Source organism: Emys orbicularis, chromosome 2 (genome assembly GCF_028017835.1).
Source record: "Emys orbicularis isolate rEmyOrb1 chromosome 2, rEmyOrb1.hap1, whole genome shotgun sequence".
Lineage (NCBI taxonomy): Eukaryota > Metazoa > Chordata > Testudines > Emydidae > Emys > Emys orbicularis.
The window spans coordinates 166,459,569-166,482,123 of record NC_088684.1 but is presented as its reverse complement, the minus strand read 5'-3'; the positions used below and the strand labels follow the sequence as shown (position 1 = coordinate 166,482,123).

At 44.0% G+C, this 22,555-nt stretch overlaps 1 protein-coding gene across 3 annotated transcripts in view; it reads left to right on the top strand.

Annotated features, from left to right (window-relative positions):
• The window catches only part of TENT4A (terminal nucleotidyltransferase 4A), a 101,980-nt gene that overhangs the window by 16,517 nt on the left and 62,908 nt on the right, over window positions 1-22,555 (top strand). For all 3 annotated transcript variants that reach the window (XM_065397930.1, XM_065397929.1, XM_065397928.1), the window contains 4 exons: window positions 4,472-4,595; window positions 7,300-7,346; window positions 8,452-8,572; window positions 11,472-11,579. In XM_065397930.1, coding sequence (XP_065254002.1) covers window positions 4,472-4,595; window positions 7,300-7,346; window positions 8,452-8,572; window positions 11,472-11,579 — 400 coding nt within the window. The remainder of the gene's footprint in view (window positions 1-4,471; window positions 4,596-7,299; window positions 7,347-8,451; window positions 8,573-11,471; window positions 11,580-22,555) is intronic.

Below are 22,555 nucleotides of genomic sequence, written 5' to 3'. Positions count from 1 at the left end.
ATTTCTTCTCATCTTGAATACATTTGCAGCATTGTCTGTGACCAAGCTGCGTACTAGACATTTGAATTTTTTTTCACAGTTCGTTGTAGCTTTTACTGCTATTTCTTGTAAGTGTTCTGCTGTGTGTGCGTTTCCTGATGTATCAATCCTTTCTGTAAGGAAACAATTCTGTTCTTCTGTTGTCCTTCTGTTGTCACACAAGCACATTCAACAGGATCATTGTGAACATTGCTCCACCCATCAAGACTCAGGTTAACAATTTTACCCTCTCGACCTTTTGCACACTGCTCAATTTCTCTTTCATACACTTTATCCAGCAATTTGCTTGCAACATCTGCTCTCTTGGGTGGACTGTATCCTGGTCTTAATGACAGAACCATGTTGAAGAAGTGTGGGTTCTCAGTCATACGAAAAGGAGAGTTTGTTGCATAAACAAACGGGGCAGTTTTTTCATCAATTACCTCTTTTTGTAATCTGCTGGTTCTTATCACAAACTTACCTATGGTTGTTTCTGGATGATGGAGATTTTTTCTTTTTGCTGCAGGTGATATACTGTGGCTATGTGACATACATGATGTGACTGAAACACTATAATTGGCAGATACTCTGAAACTATAGAAAATGATGGTGATCTTGAAGGTGGATAGTCTTCAGAATCCTGTATGTTGAGGATGGATTCTCCTAAACAAAATAAGTCAATGCAGTTCTTTAATTATTACCATACTGCTCATTTAGTATTACTCATCGCATTCACTGACACTCCGTACTACTTTAAGGTGAAATTGTAAAAGGAAGGTCCGCCTATTTCAGCTATTTATTTTTTATCACAACTGCATCTAAAATGATAGTACCATTCAGTAACAACTATATTTTTGCTCAAACATGAGAATTCAAGAATAGTGCAGAAGGAAGACAGGCAGTCCTTACGAAAAGTGTGAAATAAAAAAGTTTACCAATCTGAAGATCCTGCATGTTCAGACATGTTCCTTTCATCATCTTCAACGCAACTTCCTCCTGAGAAGGAACACTTCTCATTATGTTGTTTCATTTGGGCAACCAGGCCTTGCATTTTTTTGTTGCACTCTGCATTTTGCACGCATGCCTGTCTTACCCACAGGTAGAGGAACTTCATTAAAATATTCCCAAACTGGGTCTCTCATGTGGCCTGCTGCCATTCTAGGTTTTCCCTTCTAGTGAGAGAATAGTATGGTAGATCTCAAATCAAGACCTCAAGACTTCTGGAATATGGTGCTCAAACAGTTTCATTTTTGTTTCTACTGCCTATTCCTCCCTTCTCACATTTATGTCCAGACTTCTTCTCTTTGTCCAGATCTGTTCCGCCTCCAACAATCTTCTATTCACTGAACTTTCTGAAACTTTTCAGTTTTAGAGAGAGGTAAGGGATTGACTGTGTGTACACAAATTTACAGAGGGACAATAGGGTTGAGGTCTGTTATTTCTCACCTCCATTTATTTATTTATTTATGAACATTTTTGCTGTTAACAAGCATGTTATCTCTGGAGACACAAATCCACAGTTTGAAAAGTGCAAAACTAAGCACCTCTGATGGTATCTTCTAGACTGAGCACTGAGTCCCATTGGGTAGATAGAAAGATTAACTTAAATAATCTATACAGAATCCCCTGGAACCCATAAAATTGGGTCCCTAATCCACGAACTATTGGCACTCATTTACAAAACTTATTTTAAACATTAAATTAATATATTTTCTCGTACTATAGATTTAGAATTTATAATCCCTATTCCATGGTGAGATACATTATAGCTCAAATATAACTTAATTAAAACTATCTTTAGATAGTTCCCCCCCCCCCCCCCAAAAGCATTTGATCAAAAAATCCGATTTTTTTTTTTTTAAATCTTTGATTCTTATCCACCCTGGTAAGAATCCTGCTAGATGCCTTCAGAAAAGCAGAATTTACAAGAAATTTATATTTTTTTATGCACAAATTAGAATCTCTATAAGACTAAAACTAGCGTAAACTCTGTGGAGCTCACCGTTTAAGAACCCCATTGTGTAATACTCAGGATTTTATGCATCTTGCCATTTCCCCCTCATTATTTTGAAATAGCTTCTTTACTTTGGAAATAACTAGCCAAAGTTGATCAGGCTTAAATTAGTGAGCTAAGGGGGATAGAAATCGGAATGTCTACCAACAAAAGTATTTGTTGGAACTTGCTTCAGTTAAACTTGTACATATTTCTATTCTGAATGTATGGAGGCTATATAACAGGGGTGGCCAACCTGTGGCTCCGGAGCCACATGCGGATCTTCAGAAGTTAATACGTGGCTCCTTGTATAGACACTGACTCCGGGGCTGGACCTACAGTTGCTAACTTTCCAATGGGCCAGGGGGTGTTCACTGCTCAACCCCTGGCTCTGCTACAGGCCCTGCCCCTACTCCACCCCTTCCTGCCTACTCCCCTGAGCCTGCCCTGTCCTTGCTCCTCCTCCCCCCCCCCCCCCCGCCCCAGAGCCTCATGCACGCCACAAAACAGCTGATCAGGAGGTGCGGGGAGAGATGGGCTGCCGGTGGGCGGGAGGCACTGGAAGCAGGGCCGGGGAGGGGGGGGGGGCTGCTGACATTACTGTGGCTCTTTGGCAATGTACATCCTAGAATACTCAAGGAGCTAATAGAGGAGGTATCTGAGCCTCTAGCTATTATCTTTGGAAAATCATGGGAGACGGGAGAGATTCCAGAAGACTGGAAAAGGGCAAATATAGTGCCCATCTATAAAAAGGGAAATAAAAACAACCCAGGAAACTACAGACCAGTTAGTTTAACTTCTGTGCCAGGGAAGATAATGGAGCAAGTAATTAAGGAAATCATCTGCAAACACTTGGAAGGTGGTAAGGTGATAGGGAACAGCCAGCATGGATTTGTAAAGAACAAATCATGTCAAACCAATCTGATAGCTTTCTTCAATAGGATAAGGATAAGGGAGAAGCTGTGGATGTGGTATACCTAGACTTTAGTAAGGCATTTGATACGGTCTTGCATGATATTCTTATCGATAAACTAGGCAAATACAATTTAGATGGGGCTACTATAAGGTGGGTGCATAACTGGCTGGATAACCGTACTCAGAGAGTTGTTATTAATGGTTCCCAATCCTGCTGGAAAGGCATAACGAGTGGGGTTCCGCAGGGGTCTGTTTTGGGACCGGCTCTGTTCAATAACTTCATTAACGACTTAGATATTGGCATAGAAAGTACGCTTATTAAGTTTGCGGATGATACCAAACTGGGAGGGATTGCAACTGCTTTGGCGGACAGGGTCATAATTCAAAATGATCTGGACAAATTGGAGAAATGGTCTGAGGTAAACAGGATGAAGTTTAACAAAGACAAATGCAAAGTGCTCCACTTAGGAAGAAAAAATCAGTTTCACACATACAGAATGGGAAGAGACTGTCTAGGAAGGAGTACGGCAGAAAGGGATCTAGGGGTTATAGTGGACCACAAGCTAAATATGAGTCAACAGTGTGATGCTGTTGCAAAAAAAGCAAACATGATTCTGGGATGTATTAACAGGTGTGTTGTGAGCAAGACACGAGAAGTCATTCTTCCGCTCTACTCTGCTCTGGTTAGGCCTCAGCTGGAGTATTGTGTCCAGTTCTGGGCACCGCATTTCAAGAAAGATGTGGAGAAATTGGAAAGGGTCCAGAGAAGAGCAACAAGAATGATTAAAGGTCTTGAGAACATGACCTATGAAGGAAGGCTGAAAGAATTGGGTTTGTTTAGTTTGGAAAAGAGAAGACTGAGAGGGGACATGATAGCAGTTTTCAGGTATCTAAAAGGGTGTCATAAGGAGGAGGGAGAAAACTTGTTCACCTTAGTCTCTAAGGATAGAACAAGAAGCAATGGGCTTAAACTGCAGCAAGGGAGGTCTAGGTTGGACATTAGGAAAAAGTTCCTAACTGTCAGAGTGGTTAAACACTGGAATAAATTGCCTAGGGAGGTTGTGGAATCTCCATCTCTGGAGATATTTAAGAGTAGGTTAGATAAATGTCTATCAGGGATGGTCTAGACCGTATTTGGTCCTGCCATGTGGGCAGGGGACTGGACTCGATGACCTCTCGAGGTCCCTTCCAGTCCTAGAATCTATGAATAGGTAAATTCTGGCTCCTTCTCATGCTCAGGTTGGCCACCTCTGCTATATAATCTATAAAGTACCAAAACCTTGTCTCTAGACTGTTAGCACACATAATTAAGATGATAAAATATACATCAACTTAGATAAACTATTTTTGAAACAAGGAATCTTTTTTGTAGAGTAATATCATAAAACTTAATTTCTAAAAATGTTTGGTTGAAAGGCAACATATATGCATACATGTATATGGTGTTAGGGTAGAAACCATTTTGTTTGTTTGTATTGGATAGAGAAGTTCCATCACCACGGTCATTGCTGATGCTACTATTTTATTCCCCACCCCCACCTGTAGGCTCCATGAAGAAATAATTGACTTTTATGACTTCATGTCCCCTCGTCCTGAAGAAGCAACTATGAGAAGAGAAGTGGTGAAAAGAATAGAGACAGTCATCAAAGATCTTTGGCCTACAGCTGATGTGAGTACATCTCAAGTTTCAAAGCAAATTTACTAGTACACTGTAGAACAGAGTTCATTTAAGTTCCATTTTGTCTTCCTAATGCAACCTTTGGAGAGTTCTCTCTCCATTTAACTTTTTAAAAATGAACTTGTCACAACTCTTGCATTATAATATAATAACCATTGCTGGCTCTTACAACAAGCTACTCTTAATTGAAACCATCAAAGGAGTAGAAGCTTAATACAAGAATTTCAAATCTAGGCTTCAGGTTGCTGAAGCCTAGTAGTTATCTTGCTCTCTAAATCTTCAACAATAGCCAAAACTGACTAAAGCAAAATTACAGCCAAATTAGAAATTCTTGTATATATCATTTCTTGAGTAATAGCTTATGATTAAGTTGATTACTGGCATATGAACTTAATTCCTGATATTAGAGTGTAGACTTGCTTTAGCAACACTAGCTAAATGTTGGACATTTGTTTTTTAGAACTTTTTAATTTTTGCGGGATTGGTATTGTAAACTATAAAAGAAACATGTAAAACCAAGCACTGATAGGCAGGCAGATACTTTTAAAACACTATGCCTTGAAGATCCATACAGATCTTCCTACATTATGGAATCAATAGGATATCAATATCCTGTGGGAAAAACGTGATACAAAAGTATGACCAAAATATGCTTAAGGATTATTGAGGGAAAAGTGGGTCAGAGGAACTAAATCACAATGTATAACCTCCACCAAGAGGCCTAAAGAAGGAAATTAGTAACAGCAAGGTGAGATGCTCAATTGCTTGAGGCCATATTTTGGACAAAATTCTAGGTCCCTTTCCTTTGGTTTTCAATAGCTTAAATAGTAAAATTTTTACAAGCCCTTTCTGGAAGACTGTTCTTACTTTTTGTGGTTCCTTTTGCTGTTACTTTTGCATACTATTGGTGACTCTTCTAGTAAGCAGGCTTTAATCAGATTTATTTGCAGCTGTGATGGTCCGCTGAAATGACCAAACATGAAGCAGAGAGACATATTTATATAAAATACGTTAGTGTAATAGGGAATGCAGGGAAAGTTAAGTGGCATACGTGTGAGAGAAGTTTGTCTCAGAAATGGTATTACACATCTACTGTTGTCTAAGTTAATTATCTCTGTAAACATATGGAGAAAATTTAACCGCTGTTGACTCTTTTGAATTTGATTGGACCAACTTCTGTTGGTGAGTGAGACATTACCCCACACACCTTGTGTCTCTAATATCCTGACACAGCTACAACTACATTGCATACAACAACCAAATTTGATAAGTCAGCCTTGCATTATAGGTGATTTATGTTGTTTCTATTAAACTGTTAGCATTCATGTATTGTGTTTCCTACTTAATACTCGTGTATGCATAAAACTTGGACACAATGACTTATTGGACAAGGACTTGTTTTTAATGTCTGTTTAAATTGGTTGTGTTTTCAGCATGTCTGCAGCATCCTGAATTAGCTTTACACAGAAGAAATATGATCCTTAGAGTAGTTTCAAAAGAAATCCTGGTGAAAATTAGGTCTTGGATACTATGTTCTTCATTGGTTTCACTTAAAGTATATTGAAGTAACCCCATTTACCAAGAATAACCAGTAACCTATCCAGTTGATTAGTTCAACCACAGGAATTGCCATATCAAATCGGTGGTCCACCTAATCTAGTCTTGCCTCGCTCGAGATTCTAATGGGGTGGTTTCCATATTTCAACCAATAAATATGGAGCTATAATGTGGATGTTTGAAGTCTTTCTACAGTTCACTGGCTATAGAATTAATGTATTTACTTTGCTCAATGTATTTTTAATATCTATTCCAAGACTGGCTTCTTCTCTTGTCTTTAAAATTCATTGCTACTGTCTTCAGATTCTAGCATCACTGATTTAAAAAGTAAAGCTATCCCTGAGAACGGTTTTCCTCTGACTGTCCAATTATGCTTTTCTAAGAGGAAGGGATTGTTCTTCATTAGCGTAAACATCTCCAAGTGGGGTTGAGAGTTAATGCGATAAATGACTTAGGCCAGGTCTACACTACAGACTTCTACTGGCATGGTGTTCCTCAGGGGTGTGAAGAAGTGACCTCTGTCTGATGTAGCTGTTATAGCAGTAGTCTCTACTGTTTTTACAATAATACTGGCAAAGCCATACTTTTACAAGTATAGCTTACTTTCCCTGTAATGGGTGGCTTTACTGTAGTGATACAAAGTGCAGCTTTGCCAGTATAGCTGTAAGCACACTAGGAAAGCTTTGCTGGTGTAGTATACTCCTACAGTAGGCATGGCCTTGCTTGCACTAGTCTTTGTTCTGCTGCTTATGGTGCTAGGCATGGTTTCCCTGAAGAGAAGTGACCACCCTTTCCTGTTAAGTCTCCTTACTTTTAAGTCTAAAGATAATATCAAAAATAACATTTTTAGACTTACTGTATTAAACTCCAAACTTCTCTCAACACTTGAGGGGTTGGGGGGGCAGAGTGAGGCTAACTTCACACCACCTCTTCCTTTATGATGTATTAATCTAAACTTGACAGAATTTGAGCTGAGGTGGGATAACATTTGTTTACATTAGTCAGATGGAGTCTTAAGGAATAGTTTAAGTAAACTCATGTTTTTCTCGACCTATTAATAGTAAGACTTGTTTGGCTACATTTTGCTTTAATATTAATAATTGCAGGATATGTTTTAGTATTTAACTTTTCCTTTCAGGTTCAGATATTTGGCAGCTTTAGTACAGGGCTTTACCTTCCAACTAGGTAAGTAGCAAGTTACTTTGGTACATAACCTTTTTGGTCTGTCTTATGAAAGTGGTGATAAACCTCTAGAAGAGAATTGGTTTATTTTAAAATATTTGCAAACCAGAATGTGAAAATGTAATATTACTGAAAGTTTGTATCTAATGTCTCACCTAAGCAGGGAAAGAGCCACTGAACATACTATGAACTTTTGGAAGTACATAAATATTTTAATAATCTTTGTGCCACCATCCATACCCTCCACTGATTGCTGACTCTTGATTTAAATAGCTTCTTCTAGATGCACTTTGGGATAACACTTGTTATCTTTTGAGATGATTCATGTCACTTACCCATACAAATTGAGCAGTATTGTGAAATATTTCATACTTTGGTGGGATAGCTAATATTTACTATCTAAGCCATATAATAACTGAGGTAATCATTGAACATTAATCATTAAACAGACAACCACTGAAAATTAATTTCCCTACCTCTTACCAACATATAAATCTTTTTAGAACTGAAATTTAGTGTTTACAAATTATGCCATTTATCTTTTGCAATTCAGTCAACTCAGTGTTTAAAATTGTCTAGTTAGTTTCACTGTGAGTCACTTGCACAGTGTACGTGTATCTTTATTTACAATATTGCAGGCTCCTGCATACTTCCAAAGCTGCTGCTTCTAGTGTTTGTTTAAAGCCTATTGTATTCATATATTTATTTTTTTTATAAAATCACATTAGTTCTTGAAAACATTTTGGACTCCACGATTCTGTAAACTGCTTGCTTGATCAACAGCATAATTAAACCTCAGTCTGCAGCAGTAATGAACCATATCATTTTTATAGAACCGTATTGTTTCTTGATTTGAACTAGGCTTCGGTAGGAAAACATTGGAGAAATTGACTTAATTATTTTTATAGACTTAATTGACCATTCCTATATCGGCTTAAGTTACAGTATGCTAGAAAGTATGGCAGAACTACCATACTTAAAGATTTGAGATTTTTGGGAGCTCTTTCAAAGTATTGTGCAGAAGATTAGTGTTACCATTTATCTACAGGGGAATATTACTCTCTCATTTCAGTGGACTTTATTGTTATATTTTGTTTCCTGTCTATAGTGATATTGATTTAGTTGTTTTTGGGAAATGGGAACGCCCACCTCTACAACTGCTGGAACAAGCACTAAGGAAACACAATGTGGCTGAGCCATATTCCATTAAAGTACTTGACAAAGCTACGGTAAGTAATGAGAAACAAAATTCCTATTTGGAAAAATAAACTGCTTTGATAATAAGGTGACATAAATACAATGTAAAGAAAAAACTTGTTAAAGATGGCACATGTAGCTATTTTGGTGCTTCGTGCATGTTGACTTGCTGTGTTCTTTTATCCCATGTTTTCCTGTTTTCTGGATAACACTTTTGTAGGGTATGTGGTTTGACAGAATCCAGCTAATAATGGTGTTCATAATCACTGATCCAGAGATGTAGCTTCTTACGAATTTTATTTACAGTGCTGAAAGTTGTTAAAGGACTTCCTCAATCACTGTTTGCAGTTTGAGTTGCTATCATGTTGCACTTTGTTAAACTCCCTGTCTCTGAAAATGGAATCTTGCCTGCTGATTGCATAATGCTCTTTTACTTCAGCAACCACCTTGTCTCTGGTCAGAACTACTTGGCTAACTAATCTGCAAAGTCTTCTAGAATTCAGAGAACCTTGATCCTATAGACTGTACAATCTTGACTTTGTGGGCAGAGGGGAAACTAGACAAAGAGAAATGTGATAATGGTTCTAGGTGCTGATTAAACCTTTTTAGCACTACTACATTGGTTGTGCAGCACTTAGTGTGGTAAGCAACTCAGAGAGTACCCTGGATATGGATAACCCATAGGCTCAGTTCTTTTCCAGTGTAGTTTGGTTTTAGTATAGCTGTCTCTTGCAAACCAGAGAGACATAGAATGTGAGATATCATCTCTTACCGGTCCAACCTTTTGTCTCTGTAAACAACTCTAAACACTAGTTCTTCATTGTGGGCAGCTTGCCTAAGTTTTGAAAGCTTTCACAAGTGTGACTTAAGCTAAAGATTGAATCTTTGGTACACTTGTTCTGGCATGGGATGTGATTTCTTGAACTGATTTGAGAAACGTAACTTGTTGCCTCTCAAATGTTCCCTGTTTGTGGATAGTGGTATGGTCTACAACAGGGGTGGGCAAACTGTGGCCCGAGGGCCACATCTGGGTATAGAAAGTGTATGGCGGCCCATGAATGCTCACAAAATTGAGGGTTGGGGTGCGGGGGAGGGGGGTGAGGGCTCGGGCTGGGCATGAGGGGTTTGGGGTGTAGGAGGGTGCTCCGGGCTGGGACCAAGGGGTTTGGAGGGTGGGAGGGGGATCAGGGCAGGGAGTTGGGGTGCAAGGGGGGGAAGCTCAGGGGTGCAGGCTCTGGGCGACGCTTACTTCAAGCAGCTCCTGGAAGCAGCGGCATGTCCCCCTCCAGCTCCTACGTGGAGGCACGGACAGGTGGCTCTGCATGCTGCCCTGTCCACAGATGCTGCCTCTGCAGCTCCCATTGGCCGCGGTTCCCGGCCAATGGGAGCTGCGGGGGTGGCGCTTAGGGCGGGGGGCAGCGTGTGGAGCCCCCTGGCTGCCCCTACGCATAGGAGCCGGTGGGGGGACATGCTGCTGCTTCCGGGAGCCATGCGGAAAGCCCCCCGACTCCGCTCCCTGGTTCTGATGGGCCGGACGTGGTCCACAGGCCGTAGTTTGCCCACCCCTGGTCTACAGGGCTTGTGTATCTAGTGCCTTTCAGGAGATCTATACTTACTGGAAAACACCTAAACATGTAATAATATTTGTTTAGATTTTGTGTAGCAGATTTGAGGCCACTCAGTTTTAGAAGCAGTGGTTGTTGTGTCTTTGCTATTTATGCAGGACTGTAGAGAGGCCTTAAGCAAGGACACTTAGCAATCTTGTAATTCCAGGTGAAAACACTGAAATCAACAACTTATTTTTCAGAAGGCTTCCTAATACCTATGGAATAGACAGGTGTTCCATAGTGATGGTTTAGCATTTCAGTGCATGATAATTTCTAGCAACCACTCGTTTACAAGGCATGTGTCTCAAACCTTTCTTACAACCCTGATGAAACAGGTGTCATGCGTGCAAAAAGACTTTCTGATGGAAATTATGTAATTGCATGATTGGACTGACTTTAGGGAGATGCTGTACAGAAGTATAGATTAATTCTCCAGGGGATAAAATATGAACTCCTAAATCCCCTTTGAAAATGAATGAGTTGGCAATGTCAAAAGCAAGTGCCCAGAAAGGTGTTACTACTGTACTGATGGCAGAGCTAGTGTAGTCCACTGAGGTTGTGGCATATTATCTTAGTACTTTGAAACACTTTGGAAACTGTTAGGACTCTTTTTGGTGGTTAGAGGTGCTAAAGCTCCTCCACTGCTTGGCATTTATTAGTCTAGAAGCCATTCTAATCTGTATGAGCCCTTCCTTAATCACTTCCTTCTACTACTAGTGTGGATTAATTAGGTTATAATTGAAAACTGGAAAATGATAAACCTCTAATTGAAAATGAACACATGCAAAAAAAATATCCATTTTAGTATAGGAATGTTTTGTGTTGGTCTGGATTTAGTTGGTCTTCTAATCCAGTCACTTCAAGACGTAATTGTCCACTTAAATTAAAGATAATAGTTCTCTATGGGTGTGTCTGCACTGCAGTCAGAGGTGGGACTAGAAGATGTAGGCATAATATAGCTAGTTTGAATCACAATAGCATTGAAGCTGCCACATCTTGAGTTAGCACTAGGTACCCAGGGAACCAGGTGGAGTTGTACAGCCTGTGCTGCCAGGGCTTCACTGTTACTGCTTGAGCTAGCTAGCTCAAGCAGTATCTTGGTAATTTTTACAAGTGCTGCATTCATGCCTGTAATTGCAATGCAGACATACCCTAAATCAGCCTCTTGAAGACATCCACCTGATGTTCAGTAATATAGTGTCACTATAGGCCAGTTGTGTCTGAATGCCTTAAATTAAGGAAATGTCTGACTAATCAAATGTAGAAAAGCTTCAGCCTACTGTTTGGGATGTATAAAATGTCTCTCTTCTATAAATATTTGCAGGTACCAATAATAAAACTTACTGACCAGGAGACAGAAGTGAAAGTTGACATAAGTTTTAATGTGGAAACTGGTGTGAAGGCAGCTCGATTTATCAAGGAGTACATGAAGGTACAAACTGCATAATTGATGCCACTAATCAATAAACATCAGTATTACTACTTTTGTCCTTTACTCTAAGGCATGTAAATTTATGTCTTAACTCTAAAATATTTAGAGACAGGGAAATGCTATGGGTCTCTACCTGGAAGAGAATAAGATTAAATTCCGTTAACTTTAACCAGTCTTGTGTTTTGTAGATTGGAGACCAGCTGTGGAAACAGTTAAACTTTTGAAGGGCAATGGGTTTTCTGAAGAGGCCCTAATAAAATTGGACTAGAAACTGTTTGCTTTAGTTTTCTGGCAGTGTTGTTCTAAGGATTTGCCAGAGGTGGTTAAGAACATAAGAATATCCATACTGTCAGACCTAAGTTTCCTGTAAGCTGCACGGCTACACAGTAGCCTATTTCGCACTGCACAGGCACTCAGGGAACCCACCTGGCTGGGACCTGCCGTGGCTGGGGGAGAGGCGCCATTCCCCCGGCCAGGACCTAGCTCGGCCCCCAACCTGCTGCGGCCGGGGAAGGGGTGGCTCGAACTGAGCCCCAGCCTGGACCGGCTGTGCCCGGGGCGCTCCTTTCCCAGCCCCAACTTAGCCCCGGGCCTGCCGTGGCCGGGAAGCTTATCCTGTGCCCCCAGCCCTGGAGCTGCCGTGGCCCAGGTGCCGCTGTGGGAAGAGAGAGCTAGGAGGAGTCCTTTCTCCCTGATGTAACCCCGGGGCACTCTCCTGCACCCCCAGCTGGAGCCCTCATCCCCTGCACCCCAGCCCTCTGCCCCAGCCCTGAGCCGCTCATCCCTGACCCCACCCCAGAACCTGGACCCCCAGCCGGAGCCCTCACATCCCTGCACTCCAACCTTCTGCCCCAGCCCTGAGCCCCCCTCCCACACTCCAAACCCCTCGGCGCCCTCCCCCCCCCCATGCATTTTGTTATGTGCACCAATATGAAGGTGATGTGTGTCACATCACTTCCATATTGATGCATATAACAAAATTCAGTCTGTACATGTGTGGTAAAAATTAGAGGAAATGCTGTGTCAGACCGATGGAGCATCTAGCCCAGTATCCCGGCTTCCAACAGTGACCAGTGCCAGATGCTTCAAGGGAATGAACAGAACAGGGCAATTATTGAGTGATCTAACCCCTGTTGTCCAGTCCTTCTGGCAGTTGGAGGTTTAGGGACACCCAGAGCATGGGTTTGCATTTCTGACCATCATGGCTAATAGCCATTGATGGACCTCTCCTCTATGAACTTACCTAATTATTTTTTGAACCCAGTTTCACTTTTGGCCTTCACAACATTACCTCGCAACAAGTTCCACAGGTTGATTGTTCATTGTGTGAAGAAGTACTTCCTTGCATTAGTTTCAACCTGCTGTCTGTTAACGTCATTGTGTGATCCCTGATTTTTGTTACCCCTTCACATAACACTTCCCTATTCACTTTCTCCATACCATTCATGATTTTATAGACCTCTGTCATATCCCCCACCCTTAATCATCTCTTCTCTAAGATGAACTTTTCCAATCTTTTAAATGTCTCCTCGTATGTACGCTGCTCCATACCCCTAATCCTTTTTGTTGCCTTTCTCTGTACCTTTTCCAATACTAATATATCTTTTTTGAGATGGGGTGACCAGAGCTGTGCACAATATTTAAAATGTTGGCATGCCTTGGATTTATATAATCTGGCTTGTCCTCATCCATCCCTCCATGAACGCAAGTTGATGCTACACCATTCTGTTTCGTTGTGAGCATTCTTTCCATTTCTGGCCAAAGAGTTTTGTCATGCGATCCGCCCAGCGCGATTTCGGTCTGCCCAGCAGTTGCTTGTGGTCTCTGGGGATCCAGTCACTGATGCAGGTTGTCCACCTATTGTCTTGCCTGTGGACTACATGGCCCGCCCATCTCCACTTTGTGTTGTACATCGCCTGCACTACATCGATCACCTCTGTACGTCTTTTGATCTCCTCATTTGGTATATGATCATGATTATATAGTGGCATCATGATATTTTATGTCTTATCTATCTTTACTAATGACTCCTAACATTAGCTTTTTTGATTATTGCTGCACATTGAGTAGACATTTCTAGAGAATTATCCCCATTGACTCCAAGGTCTCTTTGAGTGGTAGGAGCTAATTAGAACCCATCATTTTAATGTGTAGTTGGGATTATTTTGCAATGTGCATTACTTTGCACTTATCAACATTGAATTTCATCTGCCATTTTGTTACCCAGTCACCCAGTTTTGTGAGATTGCTTTGTAATTCTTCACAGTCTGCTTTGGACTTAAATATATTGAGTAATTTTGTATTGTGTGCAGACTTTGCCATCTTGCTGTATACCCCCTTTTCCAGATCACTTATGAATGTGTTGAACAGCACAGGTCCCAGTACAAAAATGACCATTTATTCCTACCCTTTGTTTACTGTCTTTGAACTACTTACTGATCCATGAGAGGACCAGGGGCTAGGAGGGCTGTCCACACACACTCATCCTTCATATAATATAGAATCACAAGACTCTGACGTAAGACTATCAAGCCAGCTCCTTTATAGTTGTGTAACAAGATTCTACTATAACTTTAAAATAAGATGTCCTAATTGGCTTGTAAGAGCTAAGAGCAACCTTAACCTTATCAGAAAGTTTCAGTTTAGTAGAATAAGACTTCTATCACACTGAAAAAGTAGCCAATATGAATATTATACTTATTTGAAAGTTTTATACCCCCTATGGTTACATGTAACACGTATGGCTACTATAAAAAGAAAATGAAATATCTTTCCCATTCTGTTTTGCTGTGCTTTGACAGCACTTCATGTTAGGTAGTTTATTTGCTCATGTATAGTCAGTGTCTCCATTGCAGACGAACCCTTAAACATAAAAACAACGAGGAGTCCTTGTGGCACCTTAGAGACTAACAAATTTATTTGGGCATAAGCTTTCGTGGGCTATAACCCACTTCATCAGATGCATGGAGTGGAAAATACAGGAGCAGGTATAAATACATGAAAGGATGGGAGTTGCCTTACCAAGTGTGAGGTCAGTCTAACGAGACAATTAAATGCCACAAGGACTCCTCGTTGTTTTTGCTGATACAGGCTAACACGGCTACCAGTCTGAAACCTTAAACATAAAGACTTTCTGCTCCACTGTTTCTTTTTTTAAAAAGAAACACCTTTTGTTTTATCAGAAATCAGATTTTTTTTTTTTAACTGATGATTTGAAGGGACTGTGCCAACTGGAGTATTAATGGTGGGAGGTATTAGGTTAGCTAGAGGGGAAAATACATACGCTGAAGAGATTTGCATGGTCGCTTTTTGATATGTAGTCATTTTTTGACTTTGTTTAAAAACATTAGACAACTTGAATCTCACTAAAATACTTGACTATTATATCTTAGATTCTAAAATCACATATTAGAATATCATTGTAATAGCACTCCCAATGAAGGTTAAGAAAGTACTTCCTTGCCAAACCTTATTTTCTTCAAGTAGTGTCCCTGTGGGTGCTGCACTGTTGGTGTGGCTTGTTCGAGTGCTGGTCCCTATGTGGATTCCAAATATGGGTACGCATGAGCACCATGCGCCACAGCCGTAACTGTCCATAGTAGTGTCCGTTGACCTGCACGGCTTTAAGAGGCTGTGCAGGTCGACACCACTTTAGTTCCTTCTTACCTCTGAATGGCCAGAGTTGGAACCACTGTTCCTTGGTACTCTTAGCTCGCTAAGAGAACTACTCTTTTTTCGTTGTATATAGTTTTCCCCCTTAGTTCTTAGGTTTCTGTTGGACTTCTTCCCTCCAGGGATCTTTCCCCGGCTCAGGGACTGTGCCCCAGTAAGCTGGTTTTAAATACTGTGCTTCCTGCCCATGCTCCTTCTCTGTGAGTGACTAGCACCAGCACTGAATCTATTGTCTTGGTGAGAATCACATCGCTGCCTGCTGCTAATCTGTCGCTTGTTCCCGCCACATACCTGGGAAGACAGAGAATTTCACCTCTGCAAATTGCTTATGGAGGAGGCTGTGCGCCCATGTGCACAATTGGATCTGGCGACCATGGATCTGTCGGCGACGCCCGGTACCGGCAGTCAGCACTTCCCTGGGCCTTTCCCGTCCGGCATTGGTGGCACCGGCCCATCCGGCCAAAGCCCACACTGTGCACAAGAAGCATGCTCATGGGCATAAAGGCAGCTCCCTGATGGGGACTACCTATAAGCGCAGTGTTGCCTAACTGAGCCGTGCCAGGTTGGGTGAGAAATCTTGCATTGATCCAGATGCTCCTGCTCCAAAGAAGCCTCGCATGGAGCATAAGTCCAAGCACTATGCCCCACCGGTGCCACTGCTGGCCTTGGTGACTGATCCACTGCCAGGACCATTGGGACTTACGGCTCTGCGTACACCAGGCCCTCTCTCCCCTCTTAGGCCCACAGCTGAGTTCATGCTGCCATATGCTGGGGCACCTCTATGTCCCGTCTCTATAGGTGTCTTTCGTCTGCTGTCTCCCGAGGATGAGACGCTCCTGCTCCAGCTCCGCTCCACCTTTCTCCACAGTTTTCCTCCGACGCACCCTTTCTTCTCTCGGACCGTGCGTCCTTCACTGCACCAATGGTGCCACCGGCTCCGATAGCCCCACCCTTACCTGACCGGTCTTCAGACTCTGAGTGGTCCTCTAAACCAGACACTACCTTCACGCCGGCCTAGTCGTACAGCCCAAATCCCCGGCACCAACCGTATCATCCAATGTATGCTCTACTGGCTGATCCATGGTTCTGCTACCTGCGAGCCCTGTCAATGCCTGATGACCCCTATGCTTGGCTCTACTGGGCCGCTTGGGATCTCTACCATGACTGCGTCCTATTGCTTCACCCGCATCATCGCCCTTCTCTAACGTATACCACTTTTTCCTCCCCCCCCCCCCCCCCCCAACTTGCTGGTGTTGCAAGCTGTGACTGAGTGTGCCTGCCAACAACATTTCTGCTCCATGCCGCCCGACCGGGCTGCTAAGAAACTGGACCTGTGGGACGCAAGGTCTACTCATCTGCTAAGCCTCCAATTTCATATTGCCAGCTACCGGGCCATCCTGGCCAAGTACAACTTCCTTTCATACTCTAAGCTGGCAGACTTTCAGGCTTTTCTTTCCCTGGAAAAACAGCAGGACTTCCAGCTTCTTGTGGACGAGGGCAGGCTGGTAGCTAAAGTGGCTTTCTAGGCTGCAGTTTATGCCGCTGACACGGCCTCCTGCTCCTTGGCATCTGGGGTCGTCATCTGCTGAGATTCCTGGCTCTAGTCCAGCCGCTTTCCGAAGGAGGTCCATGTGACGGGCTGGATCACAGAAACCCCCTTGGGACTGCCACCTGATGTGCTTGAGACTACCTCTAAGCCCATTTTCCCTGGCAGGTTGGGACTTCAGTACCCTGCCTGGTTGTGCCAGATATACTAGCCTGCTACAAACACAGACCCAGGTTTGAACCATGTCCCCCAAAGCTACAGGCTTAACTGAAAACATCTTAAGAAGTGCTCCCGTCTCCAACACCCAGATACCGAGTTCCCAATGGGATCCAAACCCCAAATAAATCCGTTTTACTCTGTATAAAGCTTATACAGGGTTAACTCATAAATTGTTCGCCCTCTATAACACTGATAGAGGGAGATGCACAGCTGTTTGTGCCCCCAGGTATTAATATATGGAGATATACCTATCTCATAGAACTGGAAGGGACCCCGAAAGGTCATCGAGTCCAGCCCCCTGCCTTCACTAGCAGGACCAAGTACAATACTTGCTCTGGGTTAATTTAATAATTAAAAAGTGGTTTTATTAAATATAAAAAGTAGGATTTAAGTGGTTCCAAGTAATAACAGACAGAACAAAGTAAATTACCAAACAAAATAAAATAAAACTCGCAAGTCTTAGCCTAATACAGTAGGAAACTAAATGCAGGTAAATCTCACCCTCAGAGATGTTCCAATAAGCTTCTTTAACAGACTAGACTCCTTCCTAGTCTGGGTCCAGCAATCACTCACACCCCCTTAGTTACTGTCCTTTGTTCCACTTTCTTTCAGGCATCTCTTTGGGGTGGAGAGGCTATCTTTTGAACCATCTGAAGACAAAATGGAGGGGCTTCCAGGGTCTTATATAGTCTTTCTCTTGTGCAACATCACAGCCACAAGATGGGGTCTCTAGCCACCTGGGCAAGTCACATGTCTATGAATGATTCAGCTTTTTGCAGGCCGACACCATTGTTTACATGTTAGTTTGAACATTCCCAGGAAAGCTCAGATGTGGATTGGCATCTCTCAAAGTCCATTGTTAGTTAAGTACTCCCAATTACTTGAATAACCCCTTCACGCTATGTTGACCAAATCTGCCTTATGTGCTTCCTACAGCAAACACTTTAAATACAAACATAGAGCCAACGCTCATAACTTCAGATATAAAAATGATACATGCATACAAATAAGATGAATACATTCAGTAGAACATAACCTTTGCAAAGATATGTTACATGGCATATCTAGCGTAAAACATATTCCAGTTTTGTCATATTTACACCCATAAGCATATTTTTATAAAGCATTATGGGGTGCAACATCACAGTCCAGACTACTCTGGAGGACCTTCCCTTCGAGAACAATAAACTGTTCAGTGATCAAATGGATTAAATGCATTCTTTCAAGGACTCTTGCTCCTCTCCAGTCCCTGGGCCTCTACCAAACTTTCCCCACCCCCCACAGCTTGCCACCAACAATGGTCGTCCTTCAGACTCATGCCGCATGCAGCCTTACCCCCAGCGCCTGCCTGACTCTTCCCACCATTGCCCATGTTCACAATGGCTACACTCCTCCGCCACAGCTACTACTTCCACGTCTATCTTCCTGCATCATCCTCCTAAGCAACCCTTTTGACTCCTTACTCAAGACCTGCGAACCTTCCTCCACCCTTCTTACCACAAGTGGTTTTCAGGGGTCGCCTCTCCCCCTTTGCTTGCAACTGGGGCCAGATTACCACCAACTGTTGGCTGCTGGACATTGTCCAGCAAGGCTATCTTATCGAATACTTCTCCTTTCTGTCCCACTACCCCGCCCCAGCAGTTCCTGGACACTCCCTCGCAGTGCCACCTTTTCAAAGAGGAAGCAGATACCCTCCTGCGGAAAGGCACCATAGAACTCGTCCTGCACCGCTATCGGGGCCTGGGCTTCTATTTTCTCGTACCAAAGAAAGGGGGTGGCCTACGCCCTATTCTGGACCTCGAAATCTTGAACAAATTTATCCGCAGATTCCATTTCCGGATGGTCACCCTTCCCCTCATTCTCCCTTCCCTCCTCCGTGGAAACTGGTTTGCGGCTCTCGATATGAAGGATGCCTACTTCCATATCAACATCTACCCCGCTTGTCGCAAGTTCTTTCGATTCACAGTGGGTCATTCCCACTATCAGTTCTGGGTCCTCCCCTTTGGGATTGCTACCGCCCCCTGCGTGTTCACAAAGGTCTTTGCTGTCGTGGCAGCATACATGTGGTGACTGAGTCAATTGTTGTTTCCTTATCTGGACGATTGGCTCCTTGTAGCACTGTCCCGAACCGGCCTTCTGACTACCATTCAAACCCTACGTTCCCTCCTCAATGCCCTAGGAATCATCATCAATGAGGACAAATCTGTCCTCATCCCTACCCGCCTTCTTACCTTCATAGGAGGTCGTCTGGACTTTGTTGCATCATCTGTCTTCCTTCGTACTGCTCTCACACTCATTGCGCAGCTCTGCCGCTGCCTGCACATGCATCAGTGCCTTTCCTTTCTGGGCCATATGACAGTATGCACCTCGGTTCTGTCGTATGCCCATCTCCATATGCGCTGCCTCCAGCTGTGGCTCCGCTCTGTTAACAACCCACAGTCAGACCATCTCAGCAAGCTGGTTCTTTTCACCCCCGCTTGTCCTTGCCCCTCTCTCACCTGATGGCGCAACCCATCCACAGTCCTGGCTGGCATTCCTTTCATGCCTCCCACATCTTACAGCAGCCTCACGACGGACGCCTCCCTCATTGGCTGGGGAGCTCATCTGGACGGCCACACAGCTCAAGGCCTCTGGTCATCCGGGGATGACCATCAACGTCTTGGAACTGCGGGCCGTCCGCCTTGTCTGCCAAGCCTTTCTCCACTCTTACCACGTCCAGCTGCCGTCCTACAACGTGGTGGCAGTCATCTGTATAAACAAAGTAGTCCTCCATCCCCCTCTCTTTGTGCAGAGGCCATCCTCCTTTGGAACTGGTGCCTCCAACGCAAATTTACACTACATGCCGTTCACCTTCCAGGCACCACCAACTCCATGGTGGACATGCTCAGTCGCTCCTTCCATGCCAACCACGAATGGGAACTTCACAACCCCACTCTCTGGATTCTCTTCCGTCTCTGGGGCACGCTATGTTGGGAATTCTTTTGCCACACTGGAGAACCACAGGCTGGGGCTTCCGGGGCGACGCGACACTCCCCTCTTGCCCTGGACCACCGGCATCCGCTAAACATTCCCGCCCATTCCCCTGCTTCCCCAGGTCCTGCACAAAGTGTGGTGTGATGATGTGACTCTTCTCCTGATTGCCATCACCTGGCCTCGCTGGTACTGGTACACGGATCCACTACATCTCTCCGCTTGCCTTCTGCTCAGTCTCCTGGATCATCTTATGCAAGCTAGCGCCCAGCTGTGACACCCCAATCCGGGCCCTCTCCAGCTCGCAGCCTGGTATTTGGATGGGGCTCGTGCATAGATATTGCATGCTCCTCCCTGTCCACGACATTCTTACCTATAGCTGGTGCCCGTCCACTCGTGTTATTGAGCCAAATGGCATCATTTTGCCATCTGGGTGCAGTGCCACTGACACCACCTGAACTCTGTCTCCATTCCCGTCATCCTCGACTATCTGATCTCTCGCCGAAGCTCAGGCCTCATCCACTCCTCCATACACATCAACCTGGCTGTGCTTAGTGCCTTTCTTCTACCTCTGGATGGGTTTTCCATTTTCACCCACACTACTAGTTCCTGGTACCTTTGTGGCTTCCTCAATGCTTTCCCTGCCGTCCAGAAGCCTACTCCTTCCTGGGACCTTAACCTCGCCCTTTCCGCCCTCACCAAGCCACCCTTTGAACCACTTGCCACCTGCTACCTTGCTCATCTTTCCATGAAGGTGATGGTTTTTGGTGGCCATCACATCCATGACAAGCGTTTAGGGGGGAGGGATAGCTCAGTGGTTTGAGCATTGGCCTGCTAAACCCAGGGTTGTGAGTTCAATCCTTGAGGGGGCCACTTAGGGATCTGGGGCAAAATCAGTACTTGGTCCTGCTAGTGAAGGCAGGGGGCTGGACTCGATGACCTTTCAAGGTCCCTTCCAGTTCTAGGAGATGGGATATCTCCATTAATTTATTTTTTATTTTATTTATTTTAGCGTTCGCTAACTGACTGCAATGATGGCAGATAACCTTTCACTGTCTTCCACGAGGACAAGGTCTCCCTATGTCTCCATCCCAAATTTTTGCCCAAAGTGGTCTTGTCCTTCCACCTTAATTAGTGCATGCACCTCCCACCCTTCTACCCCAAACTGCATGTCCCCCTCGAGAACATGCGCTCCACACTTGATGTTTGGCAGGCAGGGGCCTTTTATCTTCAGCGTACCTGCCGCTCTCTTCACAGTGACTCTCTCTAAATAGGGGTAGTCAATTATATTTTGTCCAGGTCCAAATTTCTTGGTCAAGGTATAGCCAAGGTCCACCAGAGAAGAAATTAAAATAAATAAATAAATTAAATTTCTGGGGTCCATTCAGAAGCATCTGCTGGTCCAGATTTGGCCCATGGTCCGCCTATTGACTGCCCCACTCTAAATGGATCACCCAGTGATTTGCCGATGGCTATGTGCTCTCCTACCTTCCCCACCCCACAGCCCCCGGAGGGTCTCGACCCACTCTGTGGGCATATGCTGCTATGTTGGCCTTCCTCGCAGATTTCCCGTGGCATGAGATTTGTAGGGCGGGCACCTGGACCTCCGTCCACACCTTTTCTGCCCATTAGGCTATCGCCCCGCCACTGCAATGGATGTGGCAGTTGGTCATGCTCTCCTATAGACTCTCTCTTCTCATGAGCCCTTGTACCCATCTTCTCACTGCTACTCTCCCACCTTTGGAATCAGCCTCTTAAAGCCTTGGACACGCCACACAGTCGACGCACGTGCGGGTCAACAGACATTACTATGAACAGTTCTGGCTCCGGCACATGGCGTGCATGTGCACCCATGTTTGGAATCCAGATAGAGATCACACATCTTAAAGAACTTCCAGTTACAGTAAGTAATCTCTTGCATCCCTGCACTATTGATCGGAGAACTTCGGTAGCAGGGTCCATTGGGCCTGCACATGTGTGGTCTCCTTGTGTTGTGCCACGAGGCTAGCCAGTACGCGTGGGCAAACTGTCCTCAGTTTCTTCTGAACCACTTTGGCTAGAGACTGAACCATTAGCAGTCCGTTAAGAGTATCATCTTAATCTGTTTACCTATAGTTAGCCTCCGAGTTACAGTTGTAGTCCCCCCCCCTTTTTTGTTTTTAATGATAAAACAACTTTTTTCTTCCCACCTTTTTCTCTCCTCTACCCCCCCCCACCCCCCCCTGCAATCGGCGACCCTTTCCCCCAGTGGAGTATGCTTGGTTCCCGGGCTTCAAGAAGTGTAAAAAGGCAATCCTGATTGTGGATAAATACTCAATGCATTTGCTGCTTCGGGGAAGGCTGCATACAACAGAAGTGTGGTCTTTGCCCACAGCTCCGCCCAAGATCACGCTCTGCCAGACGATTATCTTCATGGAGGCAGCTCTTCGACCCCAGTTGCCAGATAGACGTGAGTTTTCCCCACAGCCTTCTATGTCTAAGTCCTGTGGGTTGAAGAAGCAGGCTGCAGATCCCTCTCATAAATCTTCTCAGAAGAGAGTGGGAAGCCCCCATAGTGAGCCCTGAGATA